General features: G+C 50.2%; 1 protein-coding gene across 1 annotated transcript in view; it reads left to right on the top strand.

Annotated features, from left to right (window-relative positions):
- Nucleotides 1–24,512, top strand: part of NID2 (nidogen 2) — a 61,431-nt gene that overhangs the window by 8,516 nt on the left and 28,403 nt on the right. The window contains 7 exon segments of the mRNA XM_060270836.2: nucleotides 5,170–5,396; nucleotides 14,623–15,332; nucleotides 17,846–17,995; nucleotides 18,724–18,969; nucleotides 20,971–21,171; nucleotides 23,084–23,120; nucleotides 23,122–23,315. Coding sequence (XP_060126819.2) covers nucleotides 5,170–5,396; nucleotides 14,623–15,332; nucleotides 17,846–17,995; nucleotides 18,724–18,969; nucleotides 20,971–21,171; nucleotides 23,084–23,120; nucleotides 23,122–23,315 — 1,765 coding nt within the window.

The raw sequence follows: 24,512 nt of genomic DNA, 5'->3' as shown, positions 1-24,512 counted from the left end.
TGCTTAAAGACCTCCAAAGAAGGAGACTCCACCACACTCCTTGGCAGCAAATTCCACTGCCGAACAGCTCTTACTGTCAGGAAGTTCTTCCTAATGTTTAGGTGGAATCTTCTTTCTTGAAGTTTGAATCCATTGCCCCGTGTCCGCTTCTCTGGAGCAGCAGAAAACAATCTTTCTCCCTCCTCCATATGACATCCTTTAATGTCATATGGAAGCTTTAATAGGCCAAAGGGCCGCGTTCCCTCGAGGTCAGCCTCCGGGGGGCCACATGCCAGGGGTGGGCGGGGTCCTGAGGCACAAGCAGGTGGGGTCAAAGGTGTGACTCATTACCTTTTGTGCATAGGTTAAAAAGTAATGGTAAAGGACCCCTGGACGGTTAAGTCCAGTCAAAGGCGACTCTGGGGTTGTGGCGCTCATCTCATATTCAGGCCAAGGGAGCATTTGTCCACAGACAGCTTTCTGGGTCATGTGGCCAGCAGGACTAAACCGCTTCTGGCGCAATGGGACACCGTGACAGAAACCAGAGTGCACGGAAACGCCGTTGACCTTCCTGCCGCAGTGGTACCTATTTATCTACTTGCACTAGTGTGTTTTCGAACTGCTAGGTTCGCAGGAGCTGGGACAGAGCAATGGGAGCTCATCCCATCGCGGGGATTTGAACTGCCGACCTCCCGATCGGCAAGCCCAAGAGGCTCAGTGGTTTAGACCCCAGCGCCACCCGCATCCTTTGCGCGTAGGAGGCTCTTGCAGTTCAAAGGCACCTAAAAAACACTCAGTGAAGGCGCAGGGCTGTGTCATGGAAAAGTACGGCCTGGGAAGGGTTCTTCTGATGTTGAGTCGGAATCTCATTTCCTGTAACTTGAATCCCTTGGTTCGGGTCCTCCTCTCTGGAGCAGCAGAAAGCAAGCTTGCTCCATCCTCTGTGTGGCAGCCCTTTAGCTATTTGAAGATGGCCATTGTGTCTGCTCTCAGTCTCTTCTTTCCCATATTATTATTATTATTATTATTATTATTATTATTATTATTATTTTGTTGTTTAGTCGTTTAGTCGTGTCCGACTCTTCGTGACCCCATGGACCATAACACGCCAGGCAGAGTCGGACACGAAGAGTCGGACACGACTAAACGACTAAACAACAACAACTATTATTATTATTATTATTATTATTATTATTATTATTATTATTATTATTATTATTATTATTATACCGCCCTATACCCGGGGGTCTCAGGGGTTCCAGGGCTGTTCACAGAATAAAATCAAGATATAAAACCACAAAATACCTGTCACAGGAGGTGCGTTGCGACTACTCTAAAGTAACGACTCTGAAGAAGTGTGCATGCACACGAAAGCTCATACCAAAATATGAACTTAGTTGGTCTTTAAGGTGCTACTGAAGGAATTTTTTTATTTTGACTCTCCACACCTTTGCCTTTTCATGCTTTTATTGAGTGCAGGCTATTTACAGTGCTAGAGCTGTACAGGATACATGTTCTCAGTCTGACCCAGAACCCTGGAATGGCGCTTCCCGCGTTTTCTTCCAACATAAGAGTCGGGGCACCCCAAATCTCCTCCCGCGTTTCCTCCTGTGTAATTCTGGAACCGGAGGGAAAAAGGGTCTCCTTTCCATGTTTGCCTTCTCCCCCTCTTCCCACCCTCTCTCTTCCTGTCCCACGTGCAGCAGGGGCTCTCCTATGCTGCCAGAGCCCTGTCTCCTTCTTCCTCCTTCCTCACTGGACTCTTCCCCCTCCCCACTGACGCTACTGCTGGTGGAAGAGCTGCTTCTCAAGATGGGAGGGGGATCTCTGTACTCTTTTCCCCTCACAATACCTAATAAACAACAACAACAATCTTTATTACGGTCCATAGACCCATCAATTCGTTACCAAGCGATACACAGCTGGGACACCCCGCCCTCAAACCACTCAGACATCTTACTCAAATTCGGAATTTGACCGGTCTTCCAATAGGAACCTGATATAGAAATCCTCTGATTTTCCTGGGAGCAAGGCTAGCAGGGGTGAAATCACTTCAGCCCTAGCTTGCTCAAACTTCCCACAGTGCAGCACAATGTGTTTTATAGAATCTGCATCATGGGTGCACGAGCACAGTCTTTCCTGGTAGGGTACTCCTCTCATCCTGCCCTCCAGCACTGCAGAGGGGAAAACATTCAGTCTTGCTTTTGTGAACAGCCTTCGGTAGTTTGGCACTGTCAAGTTTTGAATATAGGCTGCTGGCTTAAAGACATGCCCATATTGTACTCCTACTGCCAATGGACTGCAGATCGCAAGTGATTGATGTCGTAGATCACTGTGTGAATTATCCCAAAGTCTTTGCTTTAAGGTCTTTAGGGCACCTTCATATCCCAGGCAATAGAGTTGGGTGGGTGACAGACCTAAAGCAGTGGCTTTTCTCGCCATGGTTTTCTGCCATTGGCTGATGCAATACCTAATAAAAATAAAACAACAACTCAATAATAAACCTCCCCAAAAAACCCCACATTTTAAAAGGGCATAGGGTGTCAATCAGATCAAGCAAAAGCCTGGTTAAAAAGGAATGTTTTTGCCAGGCACCTAAAGGTGTATAATGAAGGCACCAGGCGATCTTCCCTGGCGAGAGCATCCCACAGACGGGGAGCCACTGTAGAGAAGGCCCCGTTCTCGTGTTGCCACCCTCCGGACCTCTTGAGGAGGAGGCACACGAAGCAGAAGGGCCTCAGAAGATGATCCAAGGGTCCGGGTAGGTTCATGGCTACTAGCCATGATGTTTTGCCCTGTCTCCATGGTTGGAGACCACATTGCCTCTGGATCCCAGTCGCTGGAAACCACAAGAGAGGAGAGTTGCCCTAGTGCTCGGATCCTGCTTGCGGGTTCCCCACAGCATCTGGTCTGCCACTGTGAGAACAGGATGCTGGTCTAGATGGGCTATTGCAGGCACCCCCAAACTCGGCCCTCCAGCTGTTTTGGGACTACAATTCCCATCATTCCTGACCACTGGTCCTGTTAGCTAGGGATGATGGGAGTTGTAGTCCCAAAACAGCTGGAGGGCCGAGTTTTGGGGTGCCTGGGCTATTGGCTTCATCCAGCAGCCTCTCCTTATGGGTGAAGGACGGCTTATAAATACTTAAAAGAAACAAATTGTTGCTTACATACAGAGTAAAATGCATATCCTGTTCTTCCTCCAAAAGGAGCCCAGGGCAGCAACCGACAAATGAGAACGCATCTTAAAAGCATCTTTAAAATGATTGCTGGGTGGGAAAGATCTCGGCTTCAAAGGATTGTTGAAAGAGGAAGGTCTAAAGGAGGCGCCCCAAAAGGATACAGGATACAGTGCCGGTCTAATAGTCAAGGAGAGGAAATCCTTACGCTTCTGAAATACTGTGGGAGAGATGTTCTGCCACGCAGGGTTTTTTCTCTACTAAGTTTGGCACAACTATCAAGGGCCGTAGTTTAAAGGGTGAATTCAACCTGCCGGTTGGCAGAGCCTGATCTAAAGCGATATAGGGCATATAAGGAAATGGAAAGGATGGAGCCCAAAAAAGACCAGAGAGGCCCACAGGGAAAGGGAAGGAAATCCCTCTTGGAAAATGTGTGTGTGGAGGAGAAGGAGAAGATTTAAGGACAAGGAAGAAGTCCCTCTGAGCATGTGCAGAGTTTTGTGTTGTCCTCATTGGTTTTCAAGACCAGCCTCCACCCAGGCGCTTGGGCTGAGTCCGAGGGCCTGTTTCCAAGCAAGCTTGAATCCACAACTTCTCCCTTTTTTGGGAAACGACGATTGCGTCTCTTGAGCTAGGTGAAAATTGGAATCTCTCTTGCAGCTCCCAAGGGGGAGATAATCCAATGCAGGAAAATGGATGTATTTCCCTTCCTTGCAGCTGAGTCAAGATTAAAAGGCAGGGAGATAAGACAGGAGGGAGGAGAGTTGAATGATACCAAACAGGGCAGTTTTACAGGGTGTTTTGAGCAGCAGCCTTCTGGGAAAGGAGGAGCGGAAGAGATGGAATCTGCCCAGGCAGACCTTTACTCCTTAACTGGAGTTGTGCAACAAAGCTGCCCCCTCCCTTGATCTGATAATCTAGGGCCATGCCACTGCTGGGTTCTGTATCTGGTGCAGAATTAGATTCATAGAACTATGAAGTTGGAAGGGCTCCCAAGCGCCCCAAGGCCCTTGCAATGCAGGAAGCAATCTATTTCTTTTAATGCCCAATTTTGAGATGTCCAGCGTCAGTTTTGCAAATGAGCAGGCGCGCAACCGGCTCCAGGCCTCTGCAGGGGGAATATGCCCTGTTTGCAGAAAGTGGCTTTGAATCCCCAACTGCTTCCTGCAAACAGACTTCAAAGCCAGCATCCCACATCCCCAAGGGGGGGGGGCTTTCCTGCCAGCTCTCATCAACTGTTTGGCGCGGGCAGACAGCTCTGTGTGGGAAGGAAGAACCAAAAAAGCCAATGCAATTCTGGGCTGCATCAATAGGAGTATAGCATCTAGATCAAGGGAAGTAATAGTACCACTGTATTCTGCTCTGGTCAGACCTCACCTGGAGTGCTGTGTCCAGTTCTGGGCACCACAGTTCAAGAAGGATACTGACGAGCTGGAATGTGTCCAGAAGAGGGCAACCAAAATGGTCAAAGGCATGGAAACAGTGTCTTATGAGGAACGGCTTATGGAGCTGGGTATGTTTAGCCTGGAGAAGAGAAGGTTAAGGGGTGATATGATAGCCATGTTCAAATATATAAAAGGATGTCATAAAGAGGAGGGAGAAAGGTTGTTTTCTGCTGCTCCAGAGAAGCAGACATGGAGCAATGGATTCAAACTACAAGAAAGAAGATTCCACCTAAACATTAGGAAGAACTTCCTGACAGTAAGAGCTGTTCGGCAGTGGAATTTGCTACCAAGGAGTGTGGTGGAGTCTCCTCCTTTGGAGGTCTTTAAGCGGAGGCTTGACAGCCATCTGTCAGGAATGCTTTGATGGTGTTTCCTGCTTGGCAGGGGGTTGGACTGGATGGCCCTTGTGGTCTCTTCCAACTCTTTGATTCTATGATTCTAGGAGCTCACTTTATGCCCCTAGCTTTTCCCTGGGAGCCTCATCCTGCCCCACACCTGATGCCTGTACGTACTCTGCTTCGATCTGAATAGGATTAATTTTGGGTCTCTGCACTTTGCTTCTGCAGCGCAACACCTTCCAAGCAGTCTTGGCCTACAGCGATTCGGATGCCTATGCGCTCTTCCTCTACCCTGAGGATGGGGTCCAGTTCTTTGGGACGCGGCCCAAAGAATCCTACAATGTCCACCTGGAGCTGCCGGCCAGAGTTGGCTTCAGCAGAGGGGACTATCAGCGCCGGGAAGGGCCGTACCACAGCGTCACCAGCAGTGAGCAGTCCGTCAAAAACCTCTACCAGTAAGTAACTGGTGTGCTTCTGGCATCTAAATTTCCTTCTGCCTTTGCAGTTTGCGGGTGTGTGTGCCAAATGTTGATATTGTTGAAGTTTTTGGCAGGGAAATGCCAGGGGAGAACCCGGCCTTTAGGTCAGGGCTGCTTGCCCACCGAGGGGAAGGAACCAGTCATTTTCTGCCAAAAAGGAGTCCCCTTTGGAGGCGAATAACTTGGTGTCGTCCACAGTTTGGGAACCACCACAGTTTGCCAACAAAGGAATTGGCACTGGGTGCGGAATCTGCCCTCCGCAGAACTTTGCTTTCATTGAACGCATTTCCAGGGAGCGAGGCTTCCCCATGTTGCAACAGATGCAAAACAAATGATGAAACGTCTGCAAAATTATGCACATTTGCCTAGCTCATTACAGGTTGCAGAATCCAACACTTCTGGGTGCAGAATTTGGAGAAGAGTTCTGGTTTATTTGTGTTTAAAGCTGCACAGCCAAAAGGTTAGATTTGTTTTTGAACCTCTTGCACTCCTGACACCACACAGGCATGCCAGCCTGCCTTATCAGAAAGCGGAGTTGTGTTTGGATCTGGTCTCAGATGTCACATGCAAGCTTTGTGTTAGCTGGCTGTTTCCTTAGATAATGCCATGCCTGCTGGGTGATATCTGCTGTTCTGCCCCTCTTTCCAAATTTGGGTTCAAAGAGAGGCCAGCACTGTGTGGAAAACCTGTGGGAAAACATCCTTCTCGGATGGTGATGTTGTTGCCATCCTGCTAAGGTCACTCTTTTGACTGACGGCGTCCTGCCGTTGAGTGGCATGTGTTCTTGCCATGTGGTACAAACTGGGGACAAACTGTGAACGCGGGTGGCACTGTGGTCTAAACCACTGAGCCTCCTGGGCTTGCCGATCGGAAGGTTGGTGTTTCATATCCGCACGACGGAGTGAGCACCCGTTGCTCTGCCCCAGCTCTTGCCAACCTAGCAGTTCGAAAGCACACCAGTGCAAGTAGATAAATAGGTACCACTGCAGTGGGAACGGCAAACGGCGTTTCCGTGCACTCTGGCTTCCGCCACAGTGTCCCGTTGCATCAGAAGCGGTTTAGTCCTGCTGGCCACATGACCTGGTGGGAAGGTAAATGGTCTTTCCATGCGCTCTGTCACAATGTTCTGTTGTGCCATAAGCGGTTTAGTCCTGCTGGCCACATGACCCAGAAAGCCGTCTGTGGACAAACACCGGCTCCTTCAGCCTGAAAGTGAGATGAGCGGCGCAACCCCATAGTTGCCTTTGATTGGAGTTAACCGTCCAGGGGTCCTTTACCTCTTTTTATTTTATTATAAACTGTGTCTACATTGGATGCCCAATCTGAAGGATGCCATGTGCCTTTAAGATTGGAAAGGTATAAAAGCAAGGAGGCCAGAGGGTCTCCTATTTGGCAATCAGCCCAGCCCTGCACCTACTCCCCCCCCCATGTCAGTTGTGGACTTAAAGAGCAGGGGAGGCGGACTGGGAAATGCCAGGTTCCATAACACCAAGGCCGCAGGTTCGATCCCCATACGGAACAGCTGCATATTCCTGCATTGCAGGGAGTTGCACTATTGCATGGGTAGGCAAACTAAGGCCCAGTTGCCTTCTGGATCCGGCCCGCCGACGGTCCAGGGATCGCCGGGGATCTGATTGTTTGGGCTGCCCCGGCGCGCATGTTCAGCGGCGCCTCCTCCCTCCCTCCCTCCTCCCCTCCTCCTGGCTTCTCCTTGCCCTGCCTAGAGCCGAGGAGGAGGAGCTGGGCTTTGTTGGTGCCAGCAGCAGCAGCCTTAGCGCTCAAGCGGCCGCCAATGTAAGCAGGCTCAATTCGGGCTTTGTTGCTGCCAGCCCCTCTCCAAAGCCCTCCAGAGAGGAGGACTCTGAAGGACAGTGGACCGGCCCCCTGCTGAAAAAGTTTGCCGACCCTGGCACTAGATGATCTTCCACCTCTTCCACCTCTACAATTCTATCCTATATAATAAAGTCCCTGTGTCCCTGCGTCCAAGTTTTCCGTGTGTCCCTGGGTTACTGCACATGTGCCCCAGGAACAGAGGGATTGGAGGCAGAGACAACCGCCAACCGCCGCACGGCGCTTCCTCGGCGAACGCAAGCAGGCAGACAGCCCGCCTGCTTGCCTTCCCCAAGGAAGCCGAAGCGGCAGCGGGTGCCTAGGGAAGCCGGCTTTGGCTTGGCGGCGGTGGGAAGAAGGGGAGGAATTCCTCCCCTTTTTCCCACCGCCGCCAAGCCAGTCCCCGAGCTGAAGTGCGGCGTGGCGGGGGCTTTTTGCCGTTTGCCTTGCCCGTGCTAAGGGGGAGGCAAACGGCGAAAAGCCCCCGCCACGCCGCAATTCGGCTCCGGGACTGGCTTGGCGGTGGCGGGAAGAAGGGGAGGAATTCCTCCCCTTCTTCCCACCACCGCCAAGCCAGTCCCCGAACCCAAGTATGGCGCTGCGGGGTTTTTTGCCGTTTGCCTCCCCCTGGGGGGAAGGCAAACGGTGAAAAGCCCCCGCTACGGAATGGCTTGGCGGTGGCGGGAAGAAGGGGAGGAATTCCTCCCCTTCTTCCCGCCACCGCCAAGCCAGTCCCGGAGCCGAATTGCGGCGTGGCGGGGGCTTTTCGCCGTTTGCCTCCCCCTTAGCTCGGGGAAGGCAAACAGCGAAAAGCCCCCCCCCGCGCCGCAATTCGGCTCCGTCCCCCGCGCGCTTTGGCTTGGGGAAGCAGGCAGGGAGACAGGGCTGTTGCCGTCTCCCTGCCTGCTTCCCCGAGCCGTAGCGCATCGGGGTACAGAGCCGAAGATCGGCGGGCGCTGTTTGCCGGGGTTGACAAGCCCTGGCAAGCAGCGCCCGCCGATCTTCGTGTGACAGGCGGTGGGGAATGCAGGCAGGCAAGAGAACAAGCGCCTGCCTGCCTGCCTTCCGGTGCTCCATGCAGCGCTGCTGGGTGCCAACCCGGCAGGCCACTTCCTTGATCTGGCGGCCTGCCGGGTCGGCGCTGATCAGCGCTGCGCGGAGCACCGGATCGAGGAGCCAGTCTGCAGAGTCAGCGCCCAGCAACGCCACACGGAGCATCGCCTCCTCAATCCAGCACGGCGTTGCTGGGCGCTGACTCTGCAGACCGGCTCCTCGATCTGGTGCTCCGCGCAGCGCTCACATGTGTTCTAGCGCCCGTTTATTTAACGGGCTGAACACACTAGTGATTCTATAATGACGTATCTGCCGAAGAATCCTAATGTAAGAACATAAGGACCCTTCTGGCCCACCTAGTTCAGTGCTGTATCCTCACAGGGGCAGAAGGCTGCCAGTAAATTTAACAATTGACCTTTCCTTGCCTTTCTCAAACCTGCTTCCTAATGGCACAGCCGGTCCTCGTAAAAGGTCTGAGGGTATGTTTCCCTTACCAAACCCCTGATCTGGACATTCCCAGCAGCGATCCTTCCCAGCAGCCTCCGCTGGCGTTAGAAGGAGTTTTGGGACTGGGATGGGAGGCGGGTATTTAGAAATTTCCTTGAAACGTGACCGACTCGAGGAGCCGGGCCTGTAAAACCGCAGCTGCCGTCTCCGTTTCCCACTGTTATCAAATGCCAGCTGTTCTCTGGCTTGGAGCTGGCTGACATGAGGGAAGGGGAGAGGAATGTGCGAATATCCGGGGCCTCGGAGGAGCATTCAGGGGCTGTGAAGGGAGATCTTGTTTGCTTCTAGATGCTTGGGGGACCTGCAGCCTGCCAGCTATTTTTGCAGCTTGGAATCTGCCCGCTTTGCACAACTGTCATGGAAGAAAGTTGCGGAGAATGTGCGCGATCTCTGCCTTCCTGGCCCTCCTCTCATTCCCAGCCTGGCATCTTATCTACCATTTTGTTGTTCAGTCGTTTAGTCGTGTCCAACATTTCGTGACCCCATGGACCAGAGCATGCCAGGCACTCCTGTCTTGCACTGCCTCCCGCAGTTTGGTCAAACTCATGTTCGTAGCTTCAAGAACACTGTCCAACCATCTCGTCCTCTGTCGTCCCCTTCTCCTTGTGCCCTCCATCTTTCTCAACATCAGGGTCTTTTCCAGGGAGTCTTCTCTTCTCATGAGGTGGCCAAAGTATTGGAGCCTCAGCTTCACGATCTGTCCTTCCAGTGAGCGCTCAGGGCTGATTTCCTTCAGAATGGATAGGTTTGATCTTCTTGCAGTCCATGGGACTCTCAAGAGTCTCCTCCAGCACCATAATTCAAAAACATCAATTCTTCGGCGATTAGCCTTCTTTATGGTCCAGCTCTCATGTCCATACATCACTACTGGGAAAACCATAGCTTTAACTATACGGACCTTTGTAGGCAAGGTGATGTCTCTGCTTTTTAAGATGCTGTCTAGGTTTGTCATTGCTTTTCACCCAAGAAGCAGGCGTCTTATCTACCATACTTGGCCACATATTCGCCACCCAGATAGGAAACCCATCAGTTCTCAATTCTCTTCCTTTCACCAGTTCTTCCTTGCCCAGGGCCTGTGCAAGAGCTTCCCTTAGACTCTTTCCTGATGTAGTGCTCTATCTGTGCTCCTGAAGGACCAGGTGCGCAGCCTGGGACTAATTTTGGACTCACAGCTGTCCATGGAGACGCAGGTCAATTCTGTGTCCAGAGCAGTTGTCTACCAGCTCCATGTGGGATGCAGGCTGAGACCCTACCTGCCCACAGACTGTCTAGCCAGAGTGGTGCATGCTCTAGTTATCTCCCGCTTGGACTACTGCAATGCGCTCTATGTGGGGCTACCTTTGAAGGTGACCCGGAAAATGCAACTAATCCAGAATGCAGCAGCTGGACTGGCGACTGGGAACGGCTGCCAAGACCACAGAACACCGCTCTTGAAAGACCTACATTGGCTCCCAGTACGTTTCCGAGCACAATTCAAAGTGTTGGTGCTGACCTCTAAAGCCCTAAACGGCCTCGGCCCAGGATACCTGAAGGAGTGTCTCCACCCCCATTGTTCAGCCCAGACACTGAGGTCCAGCTCGGAGAAGCGGAGTTACAGGGAACCAGGCAGAGGGCCTTCTTGGTGGTGGCACCCGCCCTGTGGAACGCCCTCCTATCAGGTGTCAAGGAAATAAACAACTATCTGACATTTAGAAGACATCTGAAGGCAGCCCTGTTTAGGGAAGTTTTTTTTATGACGGATGTTTTAATGTATTTTTAATCTGGGGAATAAATTATTTATTTATTTATTTATTTATTTATTTATTTTGGAGCGCACAGCTGCTACTCGAGAGTAGCCAATGTGGCGCCCTGCAGATGTCGCTAGAATGAGCAAGCATCCTCCCTGAACATTGGCCAGGCTGCCTGAGGCTGCTGGAAGCTGGGAGCCCAACAACATGTTGAAACTACAACTCCCATCATCCTGGCCCATTGGCCATGCTGGCTGGGGAGGTGGGACAGCCACCTGTCATGGACATTTTAGTTGAGATTACTACATTGCCGGGGTTGGACTAGATGACCCTGGGGTCCCTTCCAACTCTGATTCTTTGATTCTTCTAGGTCTCTCTAACCAAGTTCCAGCATTTCAACACCTTGCATTATATGAAATCTTAAATAATAATATATGTGGTGGATACCACATATACCCTGTAAAAGGGTAAAAGAGTATTGGGAAATAATCCACAATGAATTGAAAAAAATGTTTGAAAGTACTCCCCCCCCCCAAAAAAAAACAGAGTCCTTTTTGTTGGGGATAATTCAGATGGAAATTCCCAGGTGTAAAAAAAGATTATTTATGTATGCCACTACTGTAGCCCATGTTTCGTTAGGCCAAAAATGGAAAATGAGCGAAGTACCAACCAAAAAAGAGTGGCAACTTAAACTGATGGAATATGCGCAGCTTGTGGACCTAACATATAGAATAGGAGAACAGGAAGAACATATGTTTAAAGAAGATTGGGAAATGACAGGCATATGTCAAGAATGCTTTGATGGTGTTTCCTGCTTGGCAGGGGGTTGGACTGGATGGCCCTTGTGGTCTCTTCCAACTCTATGATTCTATGATTCTATGTTTATTGAATATATGGGGGGAAACTGTGTACACTTGAAAATGCTGGTAGCATTAAGATAAATTCAACAGTGTAAACAAGTTTTGATGGATGTAATAATGGAATACTGAATAGTTTAATTCATGTAAAATATGCAGGGATTTATGATATGCAAATTGAACCATGGAAAGAGAATAAGGGACGCCACTGACATTTTAAGGTTGTTTAATGAATATTTTAAATTGTAAAATAGAAAACGTAATAAAAATTATACATACACACACACAAAAAGAAATCTTAGACAACATATACAATGCCCAAATAATAATGACATACGCAAGTCAGTATGTCAAAGCCAAGCAGTCCAAACATTCCTGAAATAAGACCGTGAGAGAAGCTCTCTATGTGGATACTTGTGCTGGATCAGGCCAATGCGATTCCCAAAAACTGGCGTTCAGAGACATTTACTGCCTCCAGCAGCTGAACATTGCCTTGTTTATTTATCGTGTTTCTGTCCCGTCCTCCCTCCTGAGGGACCCCGGGGAGGCCAACAAGAACGCAGCGAAGCCATGCAATTAAAATAAAAGCTAAATGAGTGAAAACATTTTAGAAGCAAGAACAATTGAGAGCATCTGAAAACAATTTAGAAGCTCACAAGGTCAAGGCTGCCAGCAACAGCATCTTTCAGCCATCAAACCCTGAGCGAACAGGAATCTTTCAGAATCCTTCTTGGAAATTAATAACAAAGGAGAAGCACCTGGCCATTCCTCAAATGGGGAGCCACCACCGAAAAGACCCTGTCATGGGTCGACACCACCTGGGTGGCACCTGCTGCTGCACCCTCCTATGGCAGCTTCCTAGAATCGTAGAGGGACCCCCAAGAGTCATCTAGTCCAGCCCCATGCAATGCAGGAATCTCAACTGCAGCATCCACGACAGGTGTTACTATTTGGAACAACTGCCATACCTTGGGTTAGGGCCGCTTCAGGCTGCATCTTTTCGGGTTGTGCTCCGCGCTGAACCCAGAAGTACCGGAATGGGTTACTTCCGGGTTTCGGCGCGCGCATGCACAGAAGTGCTAAATCACGCTTTGCGTGTGCGCTAAACTGCAACCCGCGCATGCGCAGATGTGGGTTGTGGACGTGCCCCCCGCGCGGATCACGTTCGCAACCTGAGCGTCTACTGTACATGCATATTTTTGATGCTACTTGGGGGTTGAAGGAGCAAGAGAATCTGAGCTCTGCCAAGCTGGGCTCTGAAGAGCAAATTCCCCCGCGATCTTCGGTAGGGCCTGGTCCTTTGATCGTGTGGCCAACCCATCACTGCTTCCCATGCCGGCGTTTCCTCTGCAGTGGAGCTGTTTCTGCTGTTTGCAATTAGTAACACGATCCGGGCTACCCATCCGACACGGATATCCAGACTCTGCCAGTGTGGGATGGAGCCGGACCACATTGTTTTCGCTTGTCGGCGGTCATCACGCCAAGGCAATTACACGCGCTGAGATGCCTTGGTCCTGAGCCCCAAAGGAATTCCTCGGTTGTCATAAACTCCCCCTTTCCTCCGAATCATGCTTTATTACACTGTAAGCCCTGCGGGTAAGGCTGCCTCTCGGTTTTGCCCCCCCCCCAATCTTCAGGCACAGCGTGAGTATTGAACTAATGCCAAATAAAAGCCTGTATGCTCCTGGATGGCCCACTGTCATGGATTTTTCAGCTGGGATTCCTGCATTGCGGGGGTTGGGCTAGATGGCCCCTGAGTGTCCCTTCCATCTCTACAGTTCCATGAATCTATATGAATACCAGTTTCTGAGGAGCAGCAGCAGCAGGAGAGGGCAGTGGGCTCCAGGAGGGTCTTGTTGCATGCATTCGCACCCTTCATGTTGAAGTTTATTTTATTTTATTTGAAAAAGGTGGTTGTCAATCAGTAGCCATTGGGCTTTCACCCTTCTTCCTTGGGGCTGGAGAAAGATCTCTAGAGGCCCTAAGCACTGGAAAGATTTTGGTGCCTCCGTATATATATATATCTTATTCAAAATATTTGTTGTTGTCGTTTAGTCGTCTTAGTCGTGTTCCACTCTCCGTGACCCCATGAACCAGCGCATGCCTTGGAAACTCTCACTTTCTTCTCAAAGCTTTTCCTTTTTTATGCCCATGGAGTTTTCTTGGCAAAATACTGGAGTGCTTTGCCAGTTCCTTCTCCAGGTGGATCACATTTAGTCTAAACTCTCGGCTGTGTCCTGTCCGTCTTGGGTGGCCCTTCATGGCATAGCTTATAGCTTCTCTGAGTTATTCAAGCCTCTTTGCCACAACAAGGCAGTGATCCATGAAGGGGATTCAAAATATAGGTAAAGGGGTAAAGGACCCCTGGATGGTTAAGTCCAGTCAAAGGTGACTATGGGGTTGCGGAGCTCATCTCGCTTTCAGGCTGAGGGAACTGGCGTTTGTCCACAGACAGCTTTCTGGGTCATGTGGCCAGCAGGACTAAACTGCTTCTGGCGCAACAGAACACCGTGACGGAAACCACAGCGCACGGAAACGCCGTTTACCTTACCACCGCAGTGGCACCTATTTGTCTACTTGCACTGGTGTGCTTTTGAACTGCTAGGTTGGCAGGAGCTGGGACAGAGTGACGGGAGCTCATCCCATCGTGGGGATTCGAACTGCTAACCTTCTGATCGGCAAGCCCAAGAGGCTCAGTGGATTAGACCACAGCGCCACCCGTGTCCCCATTCAAAATATACACAATAATAAACCATAAAATATATTTTTTTGTTTTTCAAAATGAAGAAAAACCTACAGTAAGATGGAAAATAGTGTTTCTTTTTGTATACTTCCACTTTATTTGTATTTGAGATTTTTTTTCTCCTACTTGTTCTAATTCCAAAGTCTTTGAGATGCCTGACATTCCTGCATTGCAGGGGGTTGGTCTACAGGACCACTGGGGACCCCTTCCGACTCTACAATTCTTTGATTCTATTATCAGATTCCCAAAACTAATCTTATGTAACACACCTGCTTCTGTACTTGAGATAAGGCTCCCAGCCTGCCTTGTTGCATAGTTGCTCTGTTGGGATTTTAAACATCCTTCAACTGAGAAAACGAATGTTCAACTGAGCAATTGGCTGAGGTTAAAAATCCGGCAATGGGAAATTTCTGTGGTGCTCCCCGCTCCATTGTCCCTTGATGTCCTAACGGTTAATTCAGCCCTGTTCTTTCCTCTTCCTTTAGGCTGAGCAACATGGGCATTCCTGGTGTCTGGGCCTTCCACATTGGCAGTGCCTCCCAGCTGGGCAACGTAGTCCCTGCCACACTCGGCGGGCTCCCCGCTGCTCCCCCGGAACTCCCCGAGACCAGCTCCACCGGCCACAACTTCCTGGAGCCGGAATACCCTGACCCCAACCTCGACTATGCAGATCCCTTCTACGACGACAGCGAAGACGATTTCGAGTACCTGCCTGTGGTGCCCACCGAGCTGCCGCTCAGACCCAGCGCCGCGTCGAACCCCGATGCGCAGGTCGACTACAGCGAGCCAAGGCATTCGGGTGCCAGTCTGGACTCTGAGCTGGAGCCCACCTCGCTCTACTCAGCACCCAGCCGCCTCCCTCCGTACCCCGAACTGGATTCGGCCCTCCTGTACCTGGCGGAGCAGTTGACGCCACCTTCTGTATTAGAAGAAAACGCAAGGACCCCGTCCCTGCCGCCGGTGTACGAGAGCCCGATTGAAGCCGTCACAGCCGTTCTGCTGAGGCAGCGTGGAGACGGGGACAGCCTAGCCCCGGAGGGAGAAGATACGGGTGACGCTTCGGAAACGGACCCGGACATTTTCCCAGACTATCCGGAGGGCGAAGTTATCCTCGAAAGCTTCCCAGACCCCCCTCCTTTCAGCCACAGGAGACGGGTTGTCGGTGTGGACGAAGACCTCCCCTTCAACCCAGACGGTAAGCTCCCGAGAGCATCTCCTTACGCCAGACCTCAGTCTCTGAAACTGCAGATTCTTAGGCAGCAGAATTAATAGCATATGCAGTAAGTGGAGTTTCGTTAACGAGCCTTTGGCCGATTATTATTCCGCAGCCTTTTAAATGTGTTTGTGGGAGGGGGAAATATTGCTCTCTTGGTTTTGCTTTCGCCATTTATTTCTGCTTCCTTCTTGCATTTTCTTCGTGTGAACCGCCCAGAGATCTTTTGATGAAGGGCGGAATATAAATTGATCAAATAATTATATGAAATCAAATAATGATGGACGTGGAGTGGAGAAAACGGGCAGAGGAAAGTTTCTCTCCCTCTCTCCTAACACTAGAACTCGCAGGCATCCCAGAAAGCTGAAGGTTGGGAGATTTAAGATGGGTAAAAAGCAGGACTTTTCCCCACAGCACATAGTGGAACTGTGGAACTCACTTTCCCAGGAGGCAGGTATGGCGACCAACCTAGATGGCTTTGAAAGAGGATCGGACAAATTCAGGGAGGAGAGGACTATCTATGGCAGGGGTCTCCAAACTAAGGCCCGGGGGCCGGATGTGGCCCGTGCACGCCAATTGTGCGCCCCCCGGCAACCCCTGCTGCCGGCTGCTCTTATCGGCGCACCGCGGTGCAGTTGCCCATCTCCGGGTCGGCGCGGTGCCAGAAATAGCTTGTGCGCACGTGCGGGCCGGAGGGCAGGGGAACTTGCTCCCATACACACACACACACAAGCTATTTCTGGTGCCGCGCCGACTTGGAAGTGCACCGGAAATGACATCTGCACATGCGCAGAAGCAATTTCCGGTGCCGCGCCAGAAAAAGCGAGTGTGCGCGCCTATGGGAGCACATTCCCCCACCCTCCGGCCCGCTGCGTGATCAGCGCCGGAGGAACCGGCCTGAAGCCGGATAAGTTTGGGGACCCCTGATCTATGGCTACTAGGCTGGATGGCTGTGCTTTGTCTCCACCCTTGGAGGCATCAGTGCTTCTGAAAAACCGCAGAAGGGGAAGAGGGGTCTTGTGTTCGAATCCTGGTTGAGAGTTCCCCCACAGACGTCTGGTTGGCCACTGGGAGACCAGAGCGCTGGACTTTGATGGTCCATTGGCCTGATACAGCAACCTCTTCTGATGTTCTCATGAGGCACGGACTCCTCTAGTCCTGAAACAGGGGAAGAGTTTGCAGGAGGGTGCGTGCATTTGAGAGAGACAGCGATAGAGAGCCAGAGAGAATCGGCAAATGCCGCCCTTCGTGGTGGTTGGGGCAGGGTGTGCATTAGAGACGGCTGTTGGCCTACCATGACAGCTGGCCCTTCAGGGATCTGCTCCAGACCAACTGGTGGATATTTAGATTGTTGTCTCTCAAGAACCGCCGTGCGAAGAATTAAGAAGCCATTAGTGGCCGCAGGGAACCCGGTGGTCGCAGCCCTCCGTCCGCACGAAACGGGATACCCCACAGCTGAGGGACGTCTGGGGCTTGCGTGCTGAGGCAGCTGCGTATCTGGCCAGACCTGATGGTGCGATTGGGGGGTGGGGGCAGAGATGTGGGGAAGAGGAAGGAAGATCTGCATCAGAGACCCTCGGCTAAATGGTCTCGGGGATGAAGGGAAATGCAGTGCCGCAACGGCTGGCCGTTCGGAGATTCCCCTTCCCTGACCCGCGGAGGTGAGCGTGGGAAGGCAGGGGCTCAGCGGAGGTTTGCAAGCCTCAACCCTGGAAACTCTGAGTTGCGTAAATGAAGTTGAATGCCAACGGAGGCGTGAGTAGCAGAGGCTGATGAATGAGAAGCACCGCTTCTAAGATCATTAAAAACAAAAAACAAAAAATGGACGGCAATGTCCTCAGGCGGTGGAACATAGGTCTGTGTGAAAATGGGAGCGTAAGAAACTGTCTTATCATTGGTCGTAGTTGTAGAACTGTAGACTTGGAAGGTACCCAAGGGTCATCTAGACCAACCCCCTGCAACGCAGGAATCTCAGCTGTGGGTCTTCTAGCAAAGCTTCCTTATATTCACCCCCATCATTCTGCCTGGACACTGAGGTCCAGCGCTGAGGACCTTATGGCTGTTCCCTCGTTGCGAGAAGCCAAGTTACATACAGCATAAAAGCAAGATTCCAAGGAATCTCTTGAACCTCCCTCTTCCCCTTTGTGGGTTCTGCTGTTAATCATTTCCTCCTGCATCTTTTATATAATAATCCAAATATTTTATCTCTCCGTTGTATCCAAAATTCACCATTAAACTACAGGTGATATTCCAATCCTCCTAACAATTTTAGTGGTCTTTAAGGTTAAGTTATAAGTTTTCCCCGTTCCTTATTAAAATGTTGGCCTTCCTGATTTCCGATTCTTCCGGAGCCAGGTGGGATTCTGAGCCCAAAGGGGGTTGGATTGCAGGACGAGCTCTGAGCTGTGTGCGGGAGGGCAAGCGGACACAGTTGCGGCAGCCCCCGCTCCCTCTGAGATATATAGAATATAAAACAACTTGCGTTTTTCATTTAGGGTTCACCTACAGCACTACCAACGTGGAGACCTGCGAGGACCACCACCGCCAGTGCTCCCTGCATGCTTTCTGCACAGATTACAACACCGGCTTCTGCTGCCACTGCCAGTCTAAGTTCTACGGGAACGGAAGACACTGCTTGCCAGAAGGTACATTGCTGCAGAAGGAGCGCTGGTGTTTACAAGTGCTGCTTTGCTCCCCATTTCCTGGGAGGGAGACTGGTGACTGGGAGCGGTCGGTGAGACCATATAACACCAGTCCTAAGAGACCTACATTGGCTCCCAGTACGTTTCTGAGCACAATTCAAAGTATTGGTGCTGACCTTTAAAGCCCTAAACCAGGCATCCCCAAACTTCGGCCCTCCAGATGTTTTGGACTACAATTCCCATCTCCCCCGACCACTGGTCCTGTTAGCTAGGGATCATGGGAGTTGTAGGCCAAAACATCTGGAGGGTCGCAGTTTGGGGATGCCAGCCCTAAACAGCCTCGTACCAGTATACCGGAAGGAGCCTCTCCACCCCCATCGTTCAGCCCTAACACTGAGGTCTAGCGCCAAGGGCCTTCTGGCGGTTCCCTCACTGTGAGAAGCAAAGCTCCAGGGAACCAGGCAGAGGGCCTTCTCGGTGGTGGCACCCACCCTGTGGAACACCCTCCCATCAGATCTCAAGGAAATAAACAACTATCTGACTTTTAGAAGACATCTGAAGGCAGCCCTGTGCAGGGAAGCTTTTTAATGTGTAATATTCTTCATATTCTGTTGGGAGCCGCTCAGTGTGGCTGGGGCAACCCTTTCAGATGGGCGGGGTGCAAACAATAAAATGATGACGATGGTGATGATGATTCTGCTTTGGCTAAAAGACTCCTCTGACTTTCTCAGGCGCTGCTCACCGTCTCAACGGCAAGGTGAGCGGAGACCTGCTGGTGGGGCAGACGCCGCTGCGCTTCGGGGAAGTGGACATGCATGCCTACATTGTTGGCAACGACGGGCGGGCTTACACGGCCATCAGCCACATCCCTCAGCCGGCCGCCAGGTCTCTGATGCCGCTGGCTCCAATCGGGGGCTTCTTTGGCTGGCTTTTTGCTCTGGAGATACCGGGCTACAAAAATGGCTTCAGGATCGCTGGTGAGTCTCCAGGGAGAACAGACAAGGGTGGACGCCAAGGGCGGGGGAACTTCAAGCCTGGGGGCCGCCAGACCTCTCAACCCATCCCTCCGGCCTCTCCCCAGGCCACAACCCTCACTAGCCCTGCTGTAGACCCTTCACATCCTGGTCATCACCTGTTTGATTTACTCCCATCCGGACGTCGGTACAGGACTCTATATACAAAAACGTCTAGGCACAGGACTACGGTATATTCCTGCGTATAAGACTACTTTTTTAACCCAGGAAAATCTTCTCAAAAGTCAGGGGTTGTCTTATACGCCGGGTCGTATTTCTTATATGGCGAGTATATCCCAAACTCTATATTTTAACTGGAAAAGTTGGGGGTCGTCTTGTAGCCTTATCAGCTATTAGGGGTCCTTTAAGTTGCACCCAAGCAGGACAGAGATAGTCAAATGACACCGGGGTTGAGTTCCAGAGAAAGAATTTAATTTCTTATTAATAAGAGACTCAAGGTGGTTAGTTCCACGACAAGAGTAAAAAAGACAATTTTACATGAGGCTTTTATACACTTCTTGATGCTCCTTTCCCCCCCTTACTCTGTAAGTGTGCGCACGCAAATTGCAAGTCCATATTAGGGAGATCCGTATCCTGTTCTTCTTGTAAACACAAGCACATGCTGACTCAACAGTAAGACTATGCGTCAAGCATAGCAGCTTCCAGCGTCAGGCTGATGAGCCTTTCTCTGTGTTCCAGACAAGGTCAGCTCTTAGCCTTGATAGCACAGAGGCACACACAGAGGCACACAACCTTTGACACATAGAGGCATAGAGGCAAAGAGGAAAGCATTTTAGGGGGAAAAAGCATCCCAGGAATATGGGGCTAAGCCACACAGTCAGAATTATACAATGCAGGCAATGCAAACTTATAGGATCCGATTTGGCTCAATAATACAATTAGCAAATCACTTTCTACAGTCTTAGACGCCCAGTCGTCTTATACGCCGGAATATACGTAGCTTTTTTTCCCTTGTGCCATCAAATTGTTGAATGTGTGGTTGTGGGCGGAAGGGAGGGCAGTTGGTGGTACGGGGTCTTTTCGCTGTGCTGTTGTATTGTGAGGGGCATAGTGTTTGCATGAGGTACATTTTTTCTTTACATTGCAATGTACTCGAAGCAAAATTCCAAGTATGGTTGATACTTGGCCAATAAATTATTCTATCTATCTATCTATCTATCTATCTATCTATCTATCTATCATCTATCTATAAATTATTCTATCTATAGAGTTTTATTAGAGGTTTGCAATATATGAACCCGAAGGGGGGAAATTAACACCACTTGCTGCACACACTTTTGCCTCTGGCCACAACCACCACTGGCATGTGGCCCTCGAAAACCTTTCCAGAAAGGAATGTGGCCCTCAGACTGCAAAGGGGTTACCCCCCCTCCTGGAGGATGCATTCCAGTTTCTGCAAACAAATGCTTCGCATTCCCGATGGAGCTTCTCTGGTTTCATCGAATTGTAGAGTGGGAAGGGCCCCCCTGTGTCATCTAGTCCAACCCCCTGCCATGCAGGAATCCCAGCTGATGAAGCAGATTTGAACCATTTCCCTTATTCATTTCACTTCTGCTTGCTTTGGGGGAGAGGCAAAGAGCTACAAGAGGCTGCGGCAGTCCGAGCGAGCTCCTTCTCTACAGGCCTTCTCAGGGGTTAAGTTCGGCAGAGGGGTGGGAAGTGGCAGCCTGGGATTCTGCGGCGGCCCCTAAAATTGTGGGGCTCCTTCCCCACAGAGTTGCACCTGGCACCTTCATTGTCTGCCTCTACCCTGTGCAAAAGACACACCTGTTTACCTGGACTGAATTGCTTTTGTCGAACGTTGTTTTAATAATTGTGTAAGGTGTTTTTACTTGCATGGTTATGTTGCCCCAGGAACCTTATGGCAAAAGGTGGGTCAGAAAGATAATTTTAAAATGTAAATAACAATGAAATATTCCGGGTCTTTCCCTCTCCCCGCAATAGGTGCTAAATTCACTCACCATTTCGAAGCCACTTTCTATCCAGGAGAGGAAAAGGTTTCGGTCAAGCAGACAGCCGACGGGCTGGATGCAGAGAATTACCTCAGCGTTCGGACTGAAATTCAAGGTCAGGTGCCCTACATCCCAGAGGATTTCACTGTCCACATTGCACCTTTCAAGGAGATCTACCACTACTCAGATTCAGGTATGGGGGCGAGCCTGTGCTCAGTTTGTCCGTAAGAAGCTGTGTAACCATAGACTCATAGAGTTGGAAGAGACCACAAGGGCCATCCAGTCCAACCCCCTGCCAAGCAGGGAACACTATCAAAGCATCCCTGACAGATGGCTGTCAAGCCTCTGCTTAAAGACCTCCAAAGGAGGAGAGTCCACCACACTCCTTGGCAGCAAATTCCACTGCCGAACAGCTCTTACTGTCAGGAAGTTCTTCCTAATGTTTAGGTGGAATCTTCTTTCTTGTAGTTTGAATCCATTGCTCCATGTCCGCTTCTCTGGAGCAGCAGAAAACAACCTTTCTCCCTCCTTTTATGATGATGATGATGATGATAATAATAATAATAATAATAATAATAATAATAATAATAATAATATTTATACCCTGCTCATCTGGCTGGGTTTCCCCAGCCACACTGGGTTGCATTAAACTTCAACGCTTCTGAGCTTAGATCCAGTGGAGTGTCGGATAAGGACTTGGGAGACCAGGGTTCGAATCCCCCCCTTGGCCATGAAGCTCACTGGGTGACCTTGGACCAGTCACTCACTCTCAGCCTATCCTACCTCACAGGGTTGTTGTGGAATTAAGTGAGGAAAGGGAGAACCACGTGTGCCACCTTCAGCTCCTTGGAGAACAAGGTGGGGATATGCATGCAATGAAATAGACACACATGCCTGGCTTCCTGGAATGGAGTCTTTTGAGGCCTTCCCAGGCCTCAATCAAACCTCCCTTCTCAGGTGCAGTCTATCACAGCAAAAGCTAGTTTTTTGAGGGAAGGGACATAGCTCCGTGGGAGAACATCTGCCCTGCGAGCCAAAGGCCCCGGGTTCAATCTGCCGGCATCTCCAGGTGGGGTTGGGAGAGACTTGTGGTTGAAATCCTGGAGAGTAGCTGCCAATCAGTGTAGACAGTGTTGACCTAGATGGACCAATGCTCTGGCTCTGTAGAAGGTGGCTGCCTATGTTTCTAGCTGGAGCTAGCATCCCATATTCTTTTAAATGGCATCCCATATTCTTTTAAATGGCACCCCATATTCTTTTAAATGTGTTTGTGGGAGGGGGCGTTATTGTTCTGTTGTTGTTCGTGTTTTTATTACGCATTTCGTGTTTTGATCTGGTGTTTTGAGGGTTGTATGTAAATTTAAACAAAATAAAATAAAAGGTTGGTGAGCAATTCCCATCACGGCACAAACAATTCACCAGCTGGGCTCGAGGAAGCAATCTGTCATGTTAGCCTTTGTTCTTAAGGTGGGTTGGAAGCATCTTAGTATATGAAACAATAAACACCCAAAAACACCATAAAGGAAAGTCCTGGGGGAAAGAAGGAAGGAAGGAAGGAAGGAAGGCGGTCTGACATACTCCTGGGTGATTACAGTAACTGTACAACCGAGATAGCTCAGTCGGTAGAGCATGAGACTCTTCATCTCAGGGTGTGGGTTCGAGTCCCACCTTGGGCAAAAGATTGCTGCATTGCAGGGGGTTGGACTAGATGGCCCCAAATGGTCCCTTCCAGCTCTACAGTTCTATGATTCTGCGACGCACACTTGTAGAGGATACAGTGGTGCCTCGCTAGACGAATTTAATTCGTTCCACGGGTCTTTTCTTATAACGAAAAATTAGTCTAGCGATCCCATAGGAATGCATTGATATATTTTTTTTGCCCATAGGAACGCATTAATTGAATTTCAATGCATTCCTATGGGAAACCGCGATTCGCTAGACGAATTTTTCATAAAACGAATTCGTCTAGTGAGGCAAGCTCCACTCGAAAAATCCTTTCGTTAAGCGGAAATTTCGTTAAGCAGGGCATTCGTTAAGCGAGGCACAACTGTCAGTGATTTTCTAAGACAAACCCAGCATAACACCCCCTTTGCTCTCTTTCCCAGTTGTGACTTCCACGTCCTATCGGGAATATTCCCTGGTTTCCGGAAACGTCAACCAAAACCTTCTCCTACCGCCTGCACCAGAACATCACCTACCAAGAGTGTCCGCATGCCCGTCACCGCAGGCTCTTCCCTGCCGCCCAGCAGCTAACCGTGGACCGCATCTTTGCCTTGTACAATGAGGAGGAGAGCGTGCTTCGCTATGCCGTCACCAACCAGATCGGACCCTTGGGAGGTAAGTTGGCTTCAAAAGGGGCTCAGGCAGATTCACAGAAGAGGCAGGAATCCCCTGAATGCCAGTTGCTGGGAATCTGCACCAAACCACATTTTCACTGAGTCGGCCACAGACGACACTGCAGGGATGGTTTTTTTGGGTGGTGGAGAATAATAATAATAATAATCTGAGCTCAACATCAAAAAAACCAAGATCATGGCCACTGGTCCCATCACCTCCTGGCAAATAGAAGGGGAAGAAATGGAGGCAGTGAGAGATTTTTCTTTCCTGAGTTCCTTGATCACTGCAGATGGTGACAGCAGTCACAAAATTAAAAGACGGCTGCTTCTTGGGGGGAAAGTGATGACAAACCTAGACAGCAATCTTAAAAAGCAGAGACATCACCTTGCTGACAATGGTCTGTATAGTTAAAGCTACGGTTTTCCCAGTAGTGATGTATGGAAGTGAGAGCTGGACCATAAAGAAGGCTGATCGCCGAAGAATTGATGCTTTTGAATATGGTGCTGGAGGAGACTCTTGAGAGTCCCATGGACTGCAAGAAGATCAAACCTATCCATTCTGAAGGAAATCAGCCCCCGAGTGCTCACTGGAAGGACAGATCCTGAAGCTGAGGCTCCAATACTTTGGCCACCTCATGAGAAGAGAAGACTCCCTGGTAAAGACCCTGATGTTGGGAAAGATGGAGGGCACTAGGAGAAGGGACGACAGAGGACGAGGATGGTTGGACAGTGATCTCGAAGCTACGAACATGAGTTTGACCAAACTGTGGGAGGCAGTGCAAGACAGGAGTGCCTGGCGTGCTCTGGTCCATGGGGGCACGAAGAGTTGACACGACTAAACGACTAAACAACAACAACAAATAATAATAATAATCTAGTTATACCCGCCCATCTGACTGGGTTTCCCCAGCCACGCTTGGCAGCTCCCAACAGAATATTAAAAACATGAGAAAACATCAAACATAAAAAACTTATTGATACAGGGCTGCCTTCAGATGTCTTCTAAAAGTCAGATAGTTGTACGTTTCCTCGACATCTGATGGGAGGGCATTCCACAGGGCGGGAATGATAAACCTGGTGCTTTTGTGGGGCTTTTGCTTGCCATCTCCTTCGTCTCCCGGGTTTTGCAAACGCAGCCTGTGAAAATGGCTTTCCCACGGAGCAATCCTGGAGAATGGATGAGGCTTCTTCCTGGTAG

This window comes from Zootoca vivipara, chromosome 1 (genome assembly GCF_965207765.1).
Source record: "Zootoca vivipara chromosome 1, rZooViv2.hap1.1, whole genome shotgun sequence".
In the NCBI taxonomy this organism is placed as follows: Eukaryota; Metazoa; Chordata; class Lepidosauria; order Squamata; family Lacertidae; genus Zootoca; species Zootoca vivipara.
Note: the sequence above shows the minus strand (reverse complement) of the source record. Positions and strands in the feature narration are given on the sequence as shown.